A 21,458-nucleotide genomic window follows, 5' to 3' on the forward strand; every position below is an offset into this window, starting at 1 on the left:
GTATATCTCATGTATATCTACCTGTGAGATACTTTTCACTCCAACATTTTCGGTCTTGGACTTCAGCTTTCAAAACCCAAAGAAGCAAACTATCTCATGCAGATTCTCTCTGACCACAGGGGTCAGTGAAGATAGGAACTGAGCATCTGAGCTTGACTGGATGCCAAATGAGTGTTTCAGGAATGTTTTAATCAGGAAATTTGAAGTAGAAATATAATCTCCTACTGCACATCTGGGGAAAACAAGATGCCAGGAAAATAAACAATCCAGTATAAGCTTAACTCTCAGTGTCACACTCGACCTTCCAAGAGTTTCACCAGGACTTAGGAGTTTTTCTGTCTATGCCGTGATAGCACGACCAGAGATACACAGACCACTGCATTAACTTCAGACCACCCCGGGCTTAGTTGCAAGTAATTACCACTTTGTTGGTTCTACTGCTCTGCTCTGGATAGCAGCAAAACAGACTGTGTAAGCAGAATATCCAGACTAACTGCTCTTGCTTTGGAAAGGCAAAGTACATTGCTTCCACAAGGGATAAAGAGACAGAATCTTGTTGCATGCTGGCGTTGCACATGTATCCATTTCAATGGATAGAAACAGCAGTCCTGCAGTAAATAAGGGATTTTTTCAGTGCAAGGAAATTGGTTCCAATCATTAAAGGCCAGCTCCTATCCTGGGATTGTGTGTCTTTCAAAATCCAGGTTTAACGATTTCAGTGTTATCTGCTCGAATTATGAAAATGCTCTCACTCATATCGGCACTCAGTCCTTGTTTTAAATTTTGCATTGCCTTTCAGATGAATGCAACACCGAAGCAACGACTTTCATTGCCATCATTTTCAGTTTACTTGGTTCTTTGCCTTATGAGAAAGGGTGACTAGAACTCCCACATGTTGACTACTATCAAATGAGAAGAGGGCATAAGTGCGGCATAGGAAAGTACAATTGAGTTAGTTTTCATCTAGCTAGCTCACCTGTCAGTAGCTGGGAAAACATGGAAGACAAGCTCTGCTCTAAACTACACGTCTCTTTCTTATTTGCACACATGACCTGAGCATCTTGCATCAAGTAGACCAGTAAGATGCTCTGGGACAGTTGCAGAATGCAAGTGCTTATCCTGATGTCCCAGATTTCCTTCAGATTTTAGACAGGCACAGCATGCAAGACTTCCTCTGTCTTTAAAGCTTTCAAGCTGTTGTCCTTGAAACATTCCTTCGTCCAACCGCATAGCCATGACAATAGGAATCTCACCCCAGCCCTTGCATCAGACAATATCAGACTTCCCCATTTTATACTGCATTACATAGCCTCTGCCAGGCTATATGGAGGGAGCACACACACCGCTCTGGCCTGTGCGGTGGGCCTCAATCAGTCCTCCGCATGCAACCCAAAAACTCATGATGCGAACACATGCCTGATGCACAATGTAAACATTCCTTAATGTGAACTATCCTCACGTATCCACTCTCTGTTACTGAAAGTATTTGTTCATATTTCCGTTCATTCTTTTGCCTGGCTCCAAACTCCCCTTTTGATACTTTTTTCATAAGCAGAGACAGCAGAACAGATCCTAGGGGCATTAAGACATTTTTGCGTTTCCTGTTCTGCCCATTCTTGCACACTGCACTCTGACACCCACACCTTACGGGTTACTTCAATTAATATGACATAGTTTATAACATTCTTTCTATTACAAATAACTTTGCATCTGCAAAACTGAATTGCAGGTTTCATTCAGTACCCATTCCTTTTCCTTTTCTATACACCAGCTCAAGATCTTCTACACATGAACCAGCTTCAGGTCTCTCTCAGCATAGTGTGAGTAACACCCATCTATCCCTGGGCATGTGAAGTAAAAGACTACTTACAACAGCAATACTAATTGGGCTGTGGTTCATCTACCAGGATGGCTGCAATGTTCAGCAGCTTTAGGAACTGTATTCTCATTCAAAAATAAAAGCAGGGGATTTTCTTAAAGATACTAATGAAATGCTGTCGTGTTCTTACCCCTGGGCAGACAGTCCAAGATTATCTTTATCCACTCAAAAATATATAGAAGGCCATAGATCTATTGGAGGGACAGATAAGTCACTGTTGAGCCTACCTTGTCGCCTTTCTGTCCAGCTGGTCCAGGGGGGCCCACTGCTCCCCTCTCACCTTTTGCTCCCGGCAAACCTTCTGGGCCAGTAAATCCAGGTGCACCTATCGGTCCTTGAAGCCCAATCGGTCCTGGGCGACCCTAATACACAACAAAAAATAAATCAATGCACCACGTTCACAAACTCTTTGGCAATTATTCTATCCAACTCAATCTTTAATGCAATTTGATACCTCTCAGGGTAGTTAGGACATGCTGAAGTTTTCCCTGTACATTCTCAGATAAAGAGATATTAGAGGTTATTTGAGATAAAGAGATATTAGAGGTAAGTAATGAGTAATAGTAAGAAATCTCCCCTTTTTCCTGGAAGATTTACTATTACCAGCTTTGCTGTAGGAAGGAATCGGGCAAGACAAGTGTTTTGAGATCAAACTGGCTGCTGCTTCTGGAGTTTGCACCTCTATTTCCAAGCTGCAAGGTGCAAAATTATTTCGCTTATGCTTTAGATCAAGCACAACAAAAAGATAACACAAGATGCAAGGAGTGCACGGGTCGCATGCAGTCAGAAAGCACACTTTGGAGTATCTGAGACTAGTATAACGGTTGGCTCAAGACAGGAATTGATTCCACTGTACTCTTCTTGTTACCTTATAGTCAGCGTGTGGATTTTGATTTCTCGAGCACAAGGAGAAGGGTGCAATGACTGAGCACTGCCCAAAGAGGGCAGCCTGCTCTACAACTGCAGAGATTCGTAAGTGACGGGTGAGCGTTCATTGTTCTGTCGCTACATGGACGTGCAGAGCAGTCTGGTTTTGAAACAAGCCAACGTTTAAAAAAATTTGCTGTAGGTGCTCTGAGTTTTTATTAGCCTCAGAAGCTGCGTCTTGGCAGCTGAACACTTTACACAGAATTTTGTGTTAACATTTTTGTACTTTTCATTTGCTTCATTTTGACAGAATCTGAAAGAGATCGGCAGAGGCCAAAGTCCCAAAGCATCAGTAGCAAATGGCAGTTTAGGCCTATGCTTTCTACCAGCAAGACAGTTAGTGGATTACATGAAGTTATCCATGCAAAGAATCGAGCCGTACATTAAAAGATGTAGAATGGAGGAGGAAGTTAAAAAAAAAATCCTCCTCCTTTCAATTCTCCTGTTCGCTCCTGCCCGTGGTAGTGTGTCCCCCTTCCCTTTCCCTAACTCCTTCAACCAGCAGAAAGAATGCAGCTCCCTGCTGCAAGGGTTTTAGTAATCGCAGCTGGAGATATACAAAGCTGACTCCATACCTTGGCAAGGTAGAAGAATTTACAGTTAATTTAAAAATGCATTTTTACATGTTAATAATCAAGCAAAGTGAAACAAACTGTAGTTGATTTTAAAAATTCTTTTTCCAGGATCATTTTTAGTACCTGTTTAGGCTAAAACATTTCATCCCATATTCCATGTTTCTTCACTGCTGGAGCAGTCTTCTTTTAAAGTGCACTCTTTCTGTTGTGATTGTTTCATCCTGGCCTTTTAACTGAGGTCAAGTGCATGTTTTGTATTTCATACCTTTTCTGTCTAGACACTGCCCATACTGTGCACTTGCAGGGGCACAGACTCCCATCTGAAAAGGCTTTTCTGTTGATTATTTTTAGTTTTCTTCACTTTTTGGCTAATTATCAATGGAATCCTTTATATTGGGAAGCATATGATCATAATATTAACCCCCAAATCTTCAGTGGTCCTTGGCAACCACACACAACAAGAAACATGTTAAGAAAATCACATGCTTTGCTATCACTTTCAGTCTTCGCTTTAGCTTTTTAGTCTCCCATAGTCACAAGCTATTCAGAGTCTTTCGAGCAACACCTCACAAGACGTGCGTTGTGGACTGTCTACCTCAAGGTAACCCAGCCATGGAGAGACATACCCCAAAAAGGGGCATGTTACTGCTATAGCCAGCCACCACCCACAAAAGCAACAGCATCCAAGAGTCCACCAAGGTTTCTAGAGAAAACACTGTGAATTCCTCACTTGTTTGAATTGCTAACACTTCTGTATTCAATTAGTTTGATTGCCTGGTTAATGATAGTGTTTCACAATGACTGGAATGGATAGGAATTAAAATTTTAGGAGGCTTTTGTTTTGCCCTGTTGCAGGTCACTTTGAGAAATAGATCTCAATGAGATAGTAAAGACCAGGAACTACAGGTGCTGCGTGTTGTGTTTGGTTCTGCAGCTCTCTGACAGGAGAACTAAACACATTCTCCGGGATTTCAGGGCCCACAGGTAAAAAAGCTCTCTTTTGCCTTAGTGCCCTACAAGAAAGATTTTAACAGCACTTGAAGATTTTGTTCAGTGCCTTAGAGTGTCACTAAACCGTAAAGACACAATAAAGTGCTTCTAATCTCTCTGATAATGTGATTATGCCATGACAATCAGGCTCTCAAGAATTCCTACTGTTTCTTTTGAAGTCTGTGTGGATGGAAATCATGTTTTCTATGCTGAAACAAAGGACTTGCCTCCACTGCTAAAAAAGCAGCATTTTTCGTCACTCAGTAGCACTCCCATGAACTGTCCCAAGATAAAAGCATTATAAAGAGCAGGCAGTGTGCGTGCGGGAGCAATTCCAGGATAAAAGCACAAGGAAGACTCAGGTTTTACCACAAGGTAAACTTACAGGGTTCAACACCAGGTGGAACTCCTGTTTGACCTCAATGAGTTTACCTTGTGGCAAAAAGTTAAGTACCCAGTCTTTACTGTGCTTTACCATCAGGATTGCGCTTACTTATCCAAAGGATAAAAAGAATAAAACACCTCTTAGCAGCAAGGACAAGCTTAAACACAAAATGTGGACTATATCAAACAAAAACTACAGTGAATGAACAGAGCTCCATATTTTTAATCTTTATTGTTCAATACATATAGTCCAGTAGTCTGTAGAAGATCCATTAGTGATGAACACAAATGGTATCATTTTGGTTTCCTGGCTGCACGACAACCTTTTTTAAAAAGATGAAAATTATAGAATGCTAGCAACACCAAGCAAAGACAAAGCCCATGAAATCACTGTGACTTGTGAATGTTTTCTCAAATGCCCACTAGAATTTCACATATTTGAAAACCATAACTTGCATTCTCAAACATCTTTGTGCATCAGGCTGTTAGTGCACAAGCAGCACTAAATGACATTCCTGTCTCTCTGTAATTAATAGGGTGCTGGTAAAAAACGTCATTATTTCTTGGTACACCACGGCACTTCCACAGATAATCTCAGGATTTTGACCAAGTTTGTGCCACAAGCGCAACATGAGTCCCATGCATCTCTGTTACACACTTAGCCATTGCAAACCATTAAAAACACAGAGATGTCTCAGACATCCAGGTTTCCACTCTCAAAATGTGGTAACCAAGAGGAAAAAATGGCTGGGTAGGAACCTCCCATTGCTTCTGAATCACCACTCAGTGTGATGACACTGCAGAAGGCGGTAAAACAAACAGCCTGAAAACACAATTTAACGGCAGTGTCTTTTGAATGGAAAAGATTCTGCAACATGTGCCTTCCTCCCTTCACCCTTTTAATTCATCTGCGTCCCAGGGCGTCACAAGGAAAGGCCAGTACGGTGGGTAACGATGTGGTCTCTCTACTGCTACACTGTCAAATACATCACAGTTTCTCTATTGTCCCTACCCCTTTTGCCAACTCTAATACCCCACATAAATTTTCGCCCACTGAAGCAGCGCTGCTACACATAGCATTGCAAATTCCAAACATTCTTCTTTTTCCCATTGCCTCTGTGAGCTTGGAGAATAAAGAGCAAATCTGTTTGATTTGGCACTGTGCAAAGGAACACACGTGGCAGCGGTACGGAACCACTGGACATGTCCCTTGTTTCAGGGACAAAAAATCACACAAGTGCTTACTTACTTGGGGGACAGTTCTACCAGCCTTATGCACTACCAAATACTGGCTCAGCGATTCATCACCAAATAAGGATACTGGAACTCACAAAGTGAGCTAAGTTTAGCAGGACTAACAACTAAGCAGAATACTACTGATCAGGTAGGGCAGAAATGATCCCTTCTTCAGTTAGTAAATTCGTAGACTGCCAGATTTTAAGCAGAAAAGCATTATTATTATTTTTCTAAACATAATTAAGATCTAGTGTACGAAAATAGCAACTGAATTTGAAGACATTCACGCGTTCTCAAACTAACACATAGTTCCTTCTCTATGAGAATTTAGTGACGACATATTAAAAAAGGATCTTATTCACGCTCTCTATTCCTTCATCCATTATTTCCCCCATAAACAAGGTTTTATTGACACAAAAAATTGCTAGTGACAAAGATATACTCCACGAGCAAATGCTTTGTAGTCTGAAGCATCTTATACTCAGTTGATCACATTAAGGCAAACCAAAGAGCCAGTCATTAAATTGTTATGGCCCTAGAAACATATGTTCTCATATACTGCATACACTAAGCAGAATCTATCCCAAACCTGCCAAGGAAGATCTGTGTACCCAACTTGCATGTTGTACAGGATAGCCTGTACGAGGGACTGATTTGAGATGCACTTTCACACATGAGAATGGCATTACCTGTTTAAATCATGGCCATCCTCTCTGATCAGGGATGGCACATTACAAAAGGTGACACATGACTCACACCGAACTCGGCTGAAGCGCATATAGGTGACTTATCGCGGCCAGGCAGCAGTGTCCGTTACTGAGCAGCATGACCCTGGGCTAACCACTTCTACTTTCCACCCCCATTGCCTCCCTTCTCCTCTTCGGTCTGCCCTGCCTTTGCTGCAAGATTCCTGCAGCAGTGGTTATCTCTTGCTAGATAGACAGTGCCTTGCACAAGAGAGTCCTGGTCTCAACTGGGGCCCCACAGTTCTACTGTAATAATAATAATTACTGACGTAAATCCCTTCACTATTTTCCTAAATTACGGGTCAGGTATCCAGAGCACTGCTCACATTCCAGAGTAAGTAATTATTTTGCCTACTGAAAAATGCTTTGTACTTTTAAAGAAAATTATTCTCCAGTTTTTCTTCTAAAAACTTAGGGAAAGTCTTGTTCAACACGGCTTCTTTATTTCTGTCATATAATTTACTGTTCCACTACAGAGCTTTTTACCCACACAGCATGAGATGAATACACAAAATGCATATACACACAGAAAAAATGGACTGGAAAAAACATTCCTGTGGGACCATCCTACTTCATTCAGCACCTGCCCAAAAATCTCATAGGTTTTTTTCTTTGTTGTTTTTAATTTTTTAAGGAAGGCTATCGAGGTAATTTTTTTATTTTAAGAAAAGAGACAACTTCTTCCTGTACCATGTGAAAGTCTTTAATAGCATAACTCATTTTAGACGTTTTTTGTTTATGCGAAGCAGACCTTGGCATGCTCACACTGCAGACTGTCAAGGCTGCTCTGGCCATCTCAGGAGCAATGTTTTAATGTAGTAATGAGCAACTGCAGGCTGCATCTTATAATAATTTCCAATTTTAGTTCATGTGATAAACTCCATTTTCAAAAAATACCTCTGTTATTTCCACTAAGCCTGACTGGACGTAACCTCAAGTAGAAAATCTAGGTGATTTAAATTAAAAAATGTGTGTGTGCATATACATATATGATTTTACACCCCATTTCTAAACTGTTTTAAAAAAATTAATGAAATTTGATTCCATAAACCATTTGCTTCCTGAATCCTGTACTCCAGTAACATAAGTAAAGTTGCAATGAAAGGTTTATACACATTATAAATACAGAAATGTGTATAAACCCTGGACATATTTTTAGAAAAAAATCTTTATTATTAAATACCTTTATTTCTAAACTGGATATTTAAATCTCTGAAAAGTTTGTTCTTTAGAATGCTCAATTTCCAGTTAAACACTTTCATGGAACATCCTGATCCAATCAATTCCACATATTTGCTATTTCTATTTATAGCACACAAAGAGACCACATACTGTTGTCTTTTTCTCCACCACGGACAATGCCAGGAGTGACTCAGTGTTAAATGTAAGTAATTATTCCATTTTATACTTCATAACCTCTACAGGATCTACTTAAAAAAGAGAGTCAAAAAGGATGACTTTAACTCAGATTGCTTTTTTGCTTTGATGTACTGAAATGTCCAAGTTAGATAAGAAAGTCAGAGCATGTGGAAAGGCTCCAGGCCACAGAGAACACAGAAAACGTTAAAGTAAGTGAAAGTCGCTTGTGGGTTGTAACATCAGTGTGAGAGATGGGCTGACCAGGCGCTAGCTGTCCTGCGCCACGCGCCAGAGAAGGGGATCCATGTGTAACACCGAGCATCATACAGAATGTTGGGCACTACACAAGTCTAAAAATATTATTCCTGGGGATTTTTTAAAACAAAGGACAAGCAGCAGGATTTACGAAGCATAGTGATGACTGAAGTTCTGCTTCAGCTAAATGAATAACCATTGTATGAAAATGATGAGTTAAAGCTTATTTTTAAGGAGCTACACTATATATTTGAATGACATTTACTTGTCCTTTTCATGATCATCACTCAGAATTATGCCTTTATTTCAGCAGAAACTGTGTGAAACAGTTACAGTGATGATTGCATCCCAGAGTATCACCGCAGCAGAGGTGATCACCCCTGAAGCCCCAGCTCACCCACTGTTTGTTTAAGCTAATTGGCCATGAGGCTCGGGTGATACACAGTCATCTGAGACAAACTTCTTAATACTTGCCACAGCAAAATGGTTTCTTGCTAGCTTGACTGATATCTTTAGGGCCTTTTTGTGTTTTAAACTGGAAGGGCAATGCTAGGTTCATACACAAATGGAGAGCAATTCATGTAGACAGCATACAGGACTGACAAATGGCACCACTCCTCTGAGATCACACACGTGTTTAAGCCTGACTTAGAGGCAACTGAGGAAATGAGGCATGAAGGAGGAGGTAACAGTAGGCAGGAACCGCTCCCACACCTCGTGGAGCTCTGGAATTACATTCTGTTCATCAACATGCCAAAAAATAGGGCTTAGGTTGAAAGGATGGATGACACCCTTACGAAATCTTAACAAAAATGTTGTAGCAAGTGAGGTTTAATGGACTTCAACTTACTTATGAACTAAGCATTATTTTATTTAACAAAAGAGCATAGTACAGCCAAAGGCTTGAATGGTTTATGAGATTTTGTGGTCTTTTGCAACCTCAGTTCATCTGCTCTCCCTCAAGTCTTTGGTGCCTAATCTCTAAAAAATGTTTTAGAAAGCCTTGACACTTCCCCGACCTGTTCACATCGGACAACAGCTGTCATAACATTTGCCTGCTCTTAACTGAGGGAAGGGCACTTCTGAATATCGGGTACATCTCTTGAGAGCAGCACAAGCCCTGAGCTGAATTTTAATACAAAACAATTAGTCATTTCAGAAGAAAACACAGGGTTTCTCTTAGGACTTCTGGCCTGTTTCCTGATGGTTGTACACAAAAGTAGACAAGGTAGCATACATAAAGCGTGTTTTTCCCCAGAATGCACACGTCATCTCTGGTGAGAGCATGGCAGTGCAAAATGACCAAATGGCAGCTTCTTAGCAGTCAGTTCCTAAAACAGGAGACAGGTCAAAATAAAAGCGAGGGTCATAGCCCCTGACTCCACTGGCTTTGGTTGTAGGGCTTTTCTCTAAGCAGATTGATCTGCAGATGCCACTGGTTCTATTGCCATCTATTTTTTGCCCCTTACAGGCCAGTAGAGCCTTTTACGGTGTTGCAGAACAGTGGTATCTAACATCACTACTACTCTAGCAAAGGATCAGCTAACTGGTTATATTTGTTTTCATGTTTACTGAAAACTGTGTAAATTAGAAAATTAAAACTGCTTCATTCTTGAATAAAGGAGGGCAGCCCACAACTATTGCCAGCTTAGCTTTGTTTTCTTCTACTCACGGAATCACAGAATGGTGGGGGTTGGAAGGGACCTCTGTGGGTCACCCAGTCCAACCCCCTGCCGAAGCAGGGTCACCCAGAGCAGGCTGCAGAGGACCTTGTCCAGGCGGGGCTTGAATATCTCCAGAGAAGGAGACTCCACAGCCTCCCTGGGCAGCCTGGGCCAGGGCTCCGTCACCCTCAGAGGGAAGAAGTTCTTCCTCATCTTCAGACGGAACTTCCTCTGCTTCAGTTTGTGCCCGTTGCCCCTTGTCCTGTCACTGCGCACCACTGAAAAGAGCTTGGCCCCATCCTCCTGACACCCACCCTGCAGATATTTATAAGCATTTGTAAGGTCCCTTCTCAGCCTTCTCTTCTTCAGGCTGAACAAGCCCAGCTCTCTCAGCCTTTCCTCATAGGACAGATGCTCCAGTCCCCTCTCTGCAGCAGGTCCGCCCCAAGCCTGGACTGGTGCATGGGGTTGTTCCTGCCCAGGTACAGGACCCTGCACTTGCCCTTGTTGAATTTCATCAGGTTCCTCTCTGCCCACCTTTCCAGCCTGTCCAGGTCTCGCTGAATGGCAGCACAGCCTGCTAGTGTATCCACAACTCCTCCCAGTTTTATCATCAGCAAACTTGCTGAGGGTACTCTCTAACTCTTCATCCAGGTTACTGATGAAGTTCAACAAGACTGGGCCCAGTACTGACCCCTGGGGGACACCATTAGTTACAGGCCTCCAACTAGACTCAGCGCCACTGATGACAACCCTCTGAGTTCTGCCATTCAGCCAGTTCTCTATCTACTTCACCAACCACTTATCCAGCCCACACTTCCTGAGCTTCCCTAGGAGGATGTTATGGGAGACCGTGTCGAAAGCCTTGCTGAAGTCGAGGTAGACAACATCCACGTCTCTCCCCTCATCTACCCAGCCAGTCATGCCATCACAGAAAGCTATCAGATTGGTCAGGCATGATTTCCCCTTGGTGAATCCATGTTGACTGCTCCTGATAACCTTCTTTTCCTCCACTTGCTTGATGATGACCTCTAGAATGAGTGGCTCCATCATCTTTCCTGGGATGGAGGTGAGGCTGACCGGCCTGTAGTTCCCTGGGTCTTTCTTCTTGCATTTTTGAAGATTGGAGTGACATTGGCTTTTCTCCAGTCCTCAGGCACTTCTCCTGTCCTCCAGGACCTCTCAAAGATGATGGAGAGTGGCTCAGCAACGACATTCGCCAGCTCCCTCAGCACTCGTGGGTGCACTCCATCGGGGCCCATGGATTTGTGGGCGTCCAGATTGCTTAAGTGATCCCCCACGCAGTCCTCCTCGACCAAGGGAAAGTCATCCTCTCTGTAGGCTTCCTCTCTTGCCTCAGGGCCTGGGCTTCCTGAGGGCCTGCCTTGGCACTGAAGACTGAAGCAAAGAAGGCATTCAGTAGCTCTGCCTTCTCTGCATCCTCCATCACCAGGACACCCACCTCATTCAGCAGCGGCCTCACATTGTCCCTAGCCTTCCTTTTACTACTGATGTAGTTGAAGAAGCCCTTCTTGTTGTTTCTGACATCCCTTGCCAGCTTCAATTCCAGGTGGGCCTTGGCCTTCCTTATTGCATCTCTGCACGCTCTGACAACATTCCTCTGCTCTTCCCAAGTGGTCTGTCCCTCTTTCCACATTCCTTGGACCTTTCTCTTCCACCTGAGCTCCGCTAGAAGCTCCTTGTTCATCCATGCTGGTCTCCTGCCTCCTTTTCTAGACTTCTTTCTCAGGGGGGATGCACCGCTCCTGAGCGTGGAGGAAGTGACATTTAAAGAGCAACCAGCACTCTTGGACCCCCCTGCCTTCAAGAGCCCTGGCCCACGGGATTCCTCCAAGTAGCTCCTTGAAGAGGGCAAAGTTAGCTCTGCTGAAGTCCAAGGTTTTGATCCTACTTATCGCCCTGCTTCCTCCACGCAGGATCCTGAACTCCACCATTTCATGGTCACTGCAGCTGAGTCTACCTCCAACCTTCACATTGAGAAGAGAAGGCTGCGAGGGGACCTTATAAATGCCTACAAATATCTGAAGGGTGGGTGTCAGGAGGATGGGGCCAAGCTCTTTTCAGTGGTGCCCAGTGACAGGACAAGGGGCAATGGGCACAAACTGAGGCACAGGAAGTTCCGTCTGAACATGAGGAGGAACTTCTTCTCTCTGAGGGTGACGGAGCACTGGAACAGGCTGCCCAGGGAGGTTGTGGAGTGTCCTTCTCTGGAGATATTCAAGACCCGCCTGGACAAGGTCCTGTGCAGCCTGCTGTAGGTGACCCTGCTTCGGCGGGGGGGTTGGACTAGATGACCCACAGAGGTCCCTTCCAACCCCTACTATTCTGTGATTCTGTGATCCGCAAGCAGTCCCTCCTTCTTTGTTAATACAAGGTCCAGCAGAGCGCCTTTCCTTGTTGGTTCCTCCACTACTTGCATCAGAAAGTTATCATCGATGCTCTGCAGGAACCTCCTGGATTGCGCCTGCCTAGCTGTGTGGTCTTCCCAGCTGATGTCAGGGTGGTTGAAGTCCCCCATGAGAACCAGGGCCTGTGACTGTGAGGCTGCTTGTAGAAGGCCTCATCAACTTCCTCCTCCTGGTCAGGTGGCTTGTAGTACACACCCACAATAACAACACCCATATGAGGCTGTCCCTTAATTCTAACCCATAAGCTCTCAACTCATTCTTCATCTGCCCCCAGGCAAAGCTCAATGCATTCCAGTTGCTCCCTCACATACAGAGCAACTCCACCACCTCACCTTGTTGGCCTGTCTTTCCTAAAGAGTCTGTAGCCATCCACGACAGCTCTCCAGTCATACGAGCTGCCCCACCACGTTTCTGTGATGGCGATCAAGTCGTAGCCGTCCGGCTGTACAATGGCTTCCAGCTCCTCCTGTTTATCGCCCATGCTACGTGCATTGGTGTAGATGCACTTGAGCTGGGCTGTCAATCTCACCCCTGACCCTGGCGTGCCAAGCCTGGGCTCATCCCTAGTGAGCTGGGCGATGTCCCCTTCCCTCTTCGAACCTAGTTTAAAGCCCTCTCGATGAGCCCCACCAGCTCGTGGCCAAGAATCCTTTTTCTTCTTTGAGATAGCTGGACTCCGTCTGTCACCAGCAGTCCCAGTGCCACGTAAACCTCCCCATGATCAAAGAAACCAAAATTCCACCGATGGCACCAGACCCCGAGCCACCTGTTAATCAGGTGAGTTTTCCTGCCCCTTTCAGTGCTGTTCCTTGCCACTGATGGGATTGAGGAAAACACTACCTGTGCCCCTGATCCCTCAACCAGTTGCCCCAGTGCCCTGAAGTCCCTTTTGATGGCCTCTGCGAACCTGCATTACCAAGAGGGGGTAATAATCAGAGGGCCGTGCCAGACCAGAGAGCTTCCAGCAACTTCCCTAACCTGGGTCCCAGGGAGGCAGCAGACTTCCCTGTGGGATGGGTCCGGTCGGCAGATCGGGCCCTCTGTTCCCCTCAGAAGTGAATCGCCTGTGACAACTGCCCTCCTTTTTTTCTTAGCCGAGGCAGTTGTAATATGTTGGGTTGACCAACTCCTCCTAGGCAACCCCCGGATGGACCTTCACCTTCACCCACATCCTCATTAGCAGGGCCCTCACATTCTAGAGCCCCATATCTGTTGCTTAAGGGCAGCTGGGCAGGTGAGGGAGGTCGGGAGGGGATTCACCTGCCGCCCTGAGCAGGGACCTGTTTCCATTCCCCCCCATCTCTTAGGTCCCCTCGTGCTCGGTGGCAAGAGGGTAGGGGGTCCTCTGCTTCTGGTGGAGCTGCATCCTGCTGCCTTGGCCTCAGGGAGGGCAGGGTGTGGCTCCAGCAGTCGATCTCGCTCTCACACACTCCTGGATGTTCCTTAACCTCTCCACTTCCTCCTTCAGCTCTGCCACCAGGCTGAGCAGACCATTCACCTGCTCGCACCGAACACAGCTGTTGTCTCTGCTGTCCTCCGGTACGAGTGCCAGGATCAGGCACTCCCTGCAGCCAGAGACCTGGACAGCTGTGTCTTTGCGTGGGGCCTCCGTCTGGGTCCCCACACTCCTTCTAGCAACAGCTTTCCCACAGCTGGAAACCATAGCTAGCATATCTCCTGGAAGAGCGATGCCCGCTACTTGAGTAGCCAGGAGGGGGGACTGCGCCCTGCCCGCACAAACTGCTGCACCGGCTCTGTTCACCTGCACTCCCTGGGGCTGCTCTTGTACGTGAGGGGGTTTGGCTGCTGTCTCACTGGACCCCGGCCCGGCTGAGTCAGAGCTGCCGCTCGTTGGCAGCTCCCTCTTTCCCGCTCGGGGGCGGGGGGGGCTGGGGTCTCCTCTCTCTCGGCGCTTTTGCCACTTCAGAAAGGGTCCCTCGGCGCAAGCCTCTGCTCCAGAGCCCTTCATCTGCGTCCAGCTCTGGAGCCCTCAGCTCAGGACAGACCTGGAGCTGTTGGAGCAGGGCCCGAGGAGGCCACAGCCATGACCCGAGGGCTGGAACCCCTCTGCTGGGAGGAAAAACTGGGAGAGCTGGGGCTGTTCAGCCTGGAGAGGAAAAGGCTCCGGGGTGACCTTAGAGCAGCTGCCAGTGCCTGGAGGGGTCTGTAAGAAAGATGAGGACAAACTTTTTAGCAGGGCCTGCTGCAATAGGACAAGGCGTAATGGTTTTAAACTGAAAGAGGGTAGATTTAGACTGGATATAAGAAAGTTTTTATAATGAGGGTGGTGAGGCACTGGTCCAGGTTGCCCAGAGAGGTGGTTGCTGCCCCATCCCTGGAAACATTCAAGGCCAGGTTGGACGGGGCTCTGAGCAACCTGATCTAGAGCTAGATGTCCCTGCTCACTGCAGAGGGGTTGTACTTCCAACCCAAACTGTTCTATGATTCTATGACACCACAGCTTCTGACTCTCCTTGAGATACACCGTACAACACACAATTGTTTCAGGATCTGCTATGGGCTCACGAGAAAAGAAGAACACGCAGTGTCGTGTTATTTTCCCTTCCACTTATCCCTAGCACCCTACAAAACAAACCAGAAGAGCCCAACTTGTTTCCAAAGAACTGTTTAAGTGAACAGCTACAATGAACTTCTTGCTACCTCCCCGCCTGGCTGGCATTTCCAAGCTCCCTTCTTCATGGACTCAAGTGACAGAAGATTCATTGTTGCAAAAAAATGTTGTCAGTAGAAAATTAGCTGTATTAAGTAGTGTACTGAACAAGTGAAATCTTGCCAGTGTCAGGCCTGTTAAGACTATTAAAGGGACATTGTATCTAGAAAGGCAGGGAGGGTTCAGCCACATGCTGCAGCCAAACAGACTCCAAACCTCCTCAGGGTTTGCTGTGTCCAGATCTGTTAATTTGCTTTGGGCTCCTCTCCAGTTCTTTCTTTTACAACAAACCCAATTTTAAAATTTCTAATTCCCCTTGCAAGCATAGGCTGTGAAACATGTTTCTTCAGAGACAGAATGTGGGCAAGTATTAGATCTAGCAGGAAGAGACTGTCCATACCAGCATTTTCCCAGTACAACTATTCCTTAGCAAGACAGGACAGTTTGGTCTTCCCTGTCATACCGAGGGGCAGAGCTGCTGACTTTCCTGCACCCCACGGGCTATGAGAGTCCAGGCTGTGCCTCGAGAAAGTGGCAGTTCGACCCTCTAAGAAGCAAACAAGCTGGAGAAACTGCACATCTCCATGAGTAAATCACTCTTTCACACACAGAATTCTCTGTCCATCAGCCTTCACAGCACTTGTCAAGAGCTGAGGGATTTTGAAAAGGGGAGACTGAGACAGGAAGGAAGTAAACAAGGAATTTGTAATAAAATCTGAGGTGAAAAGAAGGCCCGGTATGCTGACCGGACGCTCTTCCTAGGGAAGTCTGCTGCCTCCCTGGGGCCCGGGTTAAAGAGTGACAAGAAAACTTCCTATCCTGTTATGGCCCTCGAATCATTATCCATTATTGCTTTTTCATGTAGGCAGCGACAAAGTTGCAATAATAAGACCACGGGCAATCAAAAGAGGCTTCAGGGCCCTGGTTACAGGATCAGGAATGCAAGTCGTTTTTCCCTCTATCCTTCCAGTCGCAGGGAATGATGAGGGAAGAAACAGGAAGACTCAGCAGATCAACACCACGCTACGTGACTGGTGTCACTGGCAGAATTTGGGGTTTTTTGATCATAAGTCTGTCTACATGATGTCAGGCCTGCTAGCGACAGATGGGGCACACCTGTCTCAAAGGGGGAAAAGGATCTTTGCACAAGTGTTAGCAGGGCTCACTGAAACAGCTGTAAACGAGATTTGGAGAGGGAAAGACATAAAATCAGGCTCGCTAGTGATAAGCCATGGAGCAGCACGCCAATATTTGAGGGGCGACGTGCTGGTGAGGTCCTTTGGTCTGCTCCACGATGTGCTGAGTACACTGGAGCACATCTGGAATGTCTCTATACTAATGCGTGCAGCACCTTCGCCATCTCAGTGGGTGTAGGGCATGGAGATCCGTGCAGGAGCAAAGACACAAGGGCTGTTGACACATTGATACATTGCTGATCCTGACACAGCTGGTGAAAGAGCCAACTGGAGCAGGTGCACTATGAAGGGTGATCAACTAGCAAGTTCTTCAACTAGGAAGAACTGCAGTGCGTGGGCAGGACCCATGGGAAGGATGACTAGTATGAACTGACCCATTCCCCATTGCCTATGCTGCTCGGGAGGAGAAAGTAAAGGAGCTGGGAGTGAAGGAGTCAAGTTATGCCTGGGAAGAAGGGGTGGGGGGCTGGGGGAAGCTGTTTTTCATTTTGACTTGCTACTCTTTAGATAGTAGACTTTAGATAGTAGCAAAGTAGACTTTGCTACTCACCATCCTACTCTATTGCTGAATGGCAATAAATGAAATTATTTTCCCCAAGTAGAATATCTGTTTTGCCTGTGATTGCAATTGGTAAGCAATCTCCCTGCCCTTATCTTGACCCACTAGCTTTTTCATTTCATTTTCTCCCCCTGTCCTGCTGAGGAGGGGGAATGGGAGAGCAGCTTGGTGGGCACCCAGCAGCCAGCCAAGGTTAACCACCACATCAGCAGAGGTTCATCACTTGCCACTTTCCAAAGCCCATACACGTTCATTTGCTGCCTAAGTTCCCCAAGGAGATTCCTGGTCAGCCAAGCCAGTCTTCTGCCCCTCTTGCTTGATTTGTGACACATTGGAATTGCCTGCTCTTGTACTCTTAAGAAATGGCTCTTAAAAAGCAACCAAGAGTTAAGACCACCAATAGCCTCAAAAGCAGATTCCCAGCTGACCTTACTAACTAGTTCCTTGAGCAGGCTAAGGTCTGCTCTCTGAGAATCACAGACTGGTTTGGGTTGCAAGGGACTGTAAAGATCATCTAGCTCCAATCCCCCCTGCCATGGGCAGGGACACCTTCTGCTAGAACAGGTTGCTCAAAGCCCCATCCAACCTGGCTTTGAACACTGCCAGGAAGTGGGAATCCACAGCTTCTCTGGGCAGCCTGTGCCAGTGCCTCACTACTCTCATAGTAAAGAATTTCATCCTTATATCTAATCAAAATCTGCCCTCTTTCAGCTTGAAGCAATTACCTCTTGTCCTATCCCTACATGCCCTTATCAAAAGTCCATCTCCAGCTTTCTTGTAAGCCCCATTTAAGTACTGAAAGGCTGCTGTAAGTTCTGCCGGAACCTTCTCTTCCCCAGGCTGAACAGCCCCAACTCTCTCAGTCTGTCCTCTTCACAGAGGTGTTCCGGCCCTTGGATCATTGCTGTGGCCTCCTCCGGCCCTGCTCCAACATCTCCAGGTCTGTCCTGTGCTGAGGGCTCCAGAGCTGGACGCAGGACTCCCTGGGTGGTCTCACCACAGCGGGGCAGAGGGGCAGAATCCCCTCCCTTGCCCTGTGCCCACGCTGCTAGGGATGCAGCCCAGGGCACAACTGGGCTGTGAGTGCACACTGCCAGCTCATGTCCAGCTGTTCATCCACCAGCATTCCCAAGTCCTTCTCCTCAGCACCCAGCCTGTATTTGTGTTTGTATTGCCCCAACCCACGTGCGGGAACTTGCACAGGGCCTTGTTGGATTTCACAAGGTTTGCACAGGCTTACCTCTCAAGGCTGTCTAGGTCCCTCTGGATGGCAACCCTTCCCTCCAGTGTGTTGACCGCACCACTCAGCTTGGTGTCATCGGCAAACTTGCTGAGGGCAAACTTCACTCACTGAAGCTCTTTACTGCAGCTATTCCCAGCTTTACTTCCTATCAGCAGGCTAAACTAACTTCCCAGTCTGTTTAAATCCTGGCATTTATCCTGGGGAACTCATTTGTACAAGGTGTACTCAAGACCAGCAATTTAGGAGTATTTTATCAGGAGCAGCCACACAGATGAGAAGAACGTGGAGAGGTACAAGAATGCAAAAATGTCACCTATAGACTTCTAGCTAAGATTTAACGTCTCATGCGCTTCTGGAGGGAAACCACCCACTGATCAACAAGAGCCAGGAAGAAGTTAAAGGGTACCAGTCTTTAGGGCAATTATTTCCAGCTCACCAGCTGGCTTTCCTGCTAAGCACTGGAGTGGATAGGCAAGATCCCACCCTAGTTTCCACTGGGCTAGCAATAGCAATGTTCCCTCTCTTTGGGCAATTTTAGATTTGGAGTGTGCAGCCTGGGCTAGGCTCATCCATTCCCAGATTGCTGCAATACCACATCAAACCCATTTTTAAATTATATCAAAGGGCTGGAGGAGTTTGGTCAGTCAAAGACAATTCACTCAATAAAGTATCTGTTTACTTTGCATAGATTCAAACCCCCCCCCGAATGGTTTTTGCCAGGCAAAGACTTTCAATCTAAATGGACCATTCGGATAGCTCAGAAACATTCAGTTCATCAGAGCTACAGAAAACCATCTTGTCTTTGATTCCAAAGACTTAGCTAGTTTCCACTGGATTTGCTACTCCTAATCTGAAGGTGGCTATCAACGAATTGTATTAGTGAACTGATAGCTGGAAATGTCGTTGGACTGCAGTTTATCTGAAAAGATTATAGCAAAAAAAAAAAAGCCTAGATGTAATCTGAGCAAAAAGTGATAATGTAATGTGTAACACATCTCGAGGGAGACTGATCATCTATTTTCCATGGTGATTACTTTCGCGCAACAGCTCTCAAACAATCATAACTGAGCACTATTTTAATGGAGATATCATAATATCATATTAATTTGTTAATTACCAGCTGTAGCTCTATTGAGGCTATTACTCCCCTAAGTTTCACACTTCTTATGGAATTTCCCTGTGTTGCTGTCAGCCTTTTCACTGTATTCCAGCTAAAGCAGAAAAACTTATCTTGGTTTAAATGCTGCAAAATTAACAACTAAGAGAACAGTCTTCATATTTAACAGCTTGCCTTTGAAATCCCATAGAAGTTGATCAATCTTTTCTTATTGCTTTTTGTTTATCAACAGATATTCTAGCCAGTAATGTGTCTGTATTAAAGTGGCATTAGTTTGTCTTATTGCATTCTGTAATAATTTATATACTGAGGTGAGTTGCTTGCAGCAACCACTTAATATTAACTAAAATAGTACAGATTCATTTTAATGTTTGGAATAAAATATAACTGTGTTTTTTCAGGTGGTAACTAATATGATAATTAAATAAAAGATGACTTTTAAATGTTTGTCTTTGTGTTCTCTGTTTCTACAGAATGTAAAGTGAAACATCGGAATACCAACAATAGAGATTTGGATCACAAATGTAACACTGGTATTCTAAAAGCAGTTTTAAATGCCTGTATCCAATCTTGCCTTTAGGAGTTTCTCTCAATTTGTCTCAAGTTCCTGAGAGAACAAGCTTCTAAGATGCCGAGACAGCTGAATTTAAAATCTGAACCTTTCCTCTAACTTAGCTTGCAATCCAAGTCATAGCCTAACCTATTTTGAATCACGATCTTAAGACTGGTTTTTCTGGCTCACTTTTATCATACTGGAACATCTGATTTTTCTATTCAACTTCACTGTTACACAGAAAATGTGTATCTATAAATTGTCATAAGTAAAGCAATGTTCCAGAAAAACAAACTTGTCCTTTTCCCTATGTTCTTACTGATGCATTACTTCTGTCCCTTCCCCTGTCCAATATCCAGTCTTTGTGCTATTACAACGAAATTTTAGTACTTAGTACAATGTAATTCTGAAACCAAAGTCTGAAACTGGCATCTGATCTACACAGCATGGAGCTACATCTGAGCCCTACTACGCATCATGTATTAATAGCATTCATCTGGTGAATAAAGTAACCTTTTTTGGAAAAGAAAAAAAAAAAAATCACACAACTGAATGAAAACCCACACGTACATTTAAAAAAATATCCATTTTAGTCACCAGACCATGTTCCACATGCTAAACATTCTGTTTACAAGAAGGAAACACAGGAAAAGTTCTCATTATCCACTAAGGTCATTCAGCCCCAAAGGATGCTTCTAGTTAGAAGGCAGGCAGTGAAAGTAGGCCATTCACAGATCTGTCCAGTGAGGGGTCACTGGCGAACAATAGATTCTCTGCAAGCAGTTTCCTCTACATTTTGCCTCCCATAGCCTTCCCAGCATGTTCCTGGCACGTCAGAAAGGTCTGAACGGCTTTCCTTGCACTGGGTTCTGCTAAAAACAAAATTATCTGTTGGAACAGATAATCTTAGTCAAGATTCAAAACTCAGATGGGAACCATTTGCTTATTCAAGATAGCAGATTTAGAACAAAAACTCTTCCCAGAGACCTGTTACGCAGCAGAGCGGAGTTTTGCAAACATGTAAGCAATTCACTTTAAAGGGAAAAAACAGAGTCTGTGAATTCTCATCTACACGTTGCTTGGAAATACACAGACCAAAGCAGGAGGAGTGGAGGATAGCACAGGCCTGCAAACCTACAAACATAACATTTGACAAGATTCCAGTTATCTCTGGAGGCTTAAGCAGAGCAAGTCCAGGCAAAATTTTACTGCAGTGCCCGATAACACGAAGCGCCAGTCAGTCAGTGGCTGGTTTACTACGCAGTGTCAGAGAATTAAACTGCAATTAGTAAAAATCACTTCAGAATCAGGGAGAGAAAGAAATAAAGGATTTTTTATTTTTCCTAATAAGTGTTGCATATTGATCAAGATAAGGACAGAAATGAACTCTTCACCTGCTTGAATTCCCACTGGCTAAGGTATATAGAATAAATGATTAATTCCAATATCGCTTGTCATCACATAAATTGTATGTTTAAGTCCTTGGACATTTACTACGTGGCTGTATTAACACTCCAAAAAGCTTCATTCATTTGTTGGTATAAACCACACTTCCAGTCTGCTTAATCTTTGACAGACAGGTCTCATTGTCCCCAAAATCCCTTGCTACACAATACAACAAAGACTTAAATGGCTCTGTAGGCCTGTCCTGCTACCCACACTGCTCTGCGCTTCC

The 21,458-nt window shown here is 45.0% G+C and overlaps 1 protein-coding gene across 1 annotated transcript in view; it reads right to left on the reverse strand.

Moving 5' to 3' along the window:
• The window catches only part of COL4A6 (collagen type IV alpha 6 chain), a 103,629-nt gene that overhangs the window by 48,079 nt on the left and 34,092 nt on the right, over positions 1–21,458 (reverse strand). The window contains exon 3 of the mRNA XM_009945244.2: positions 2,107–2,241. Coding sequence (XP_009943546.2) covers positions 2,107–2,241 — 135 coding nt within the window. The remainder of the gene's footprint in view (positions 1–2,106; positions 2,242–21,458) is intronic.

This window comes from Opisthocomus hoazin, chromosome 14 (genome assembly GCF_030867145.1).
Source record: "Opisthocomus hoazin isolate bOpiHoa1 chromosome 14, bOpiHoa1.hap1, whole genome shotgun sequence".
NCBI classification, from domain to species: Eukaryota; Metazoa; Chordata; class Aves; order Opisthocomiformes; family Opisthocomidae; genus Opisthocomus; species Opisthocomus hoazin.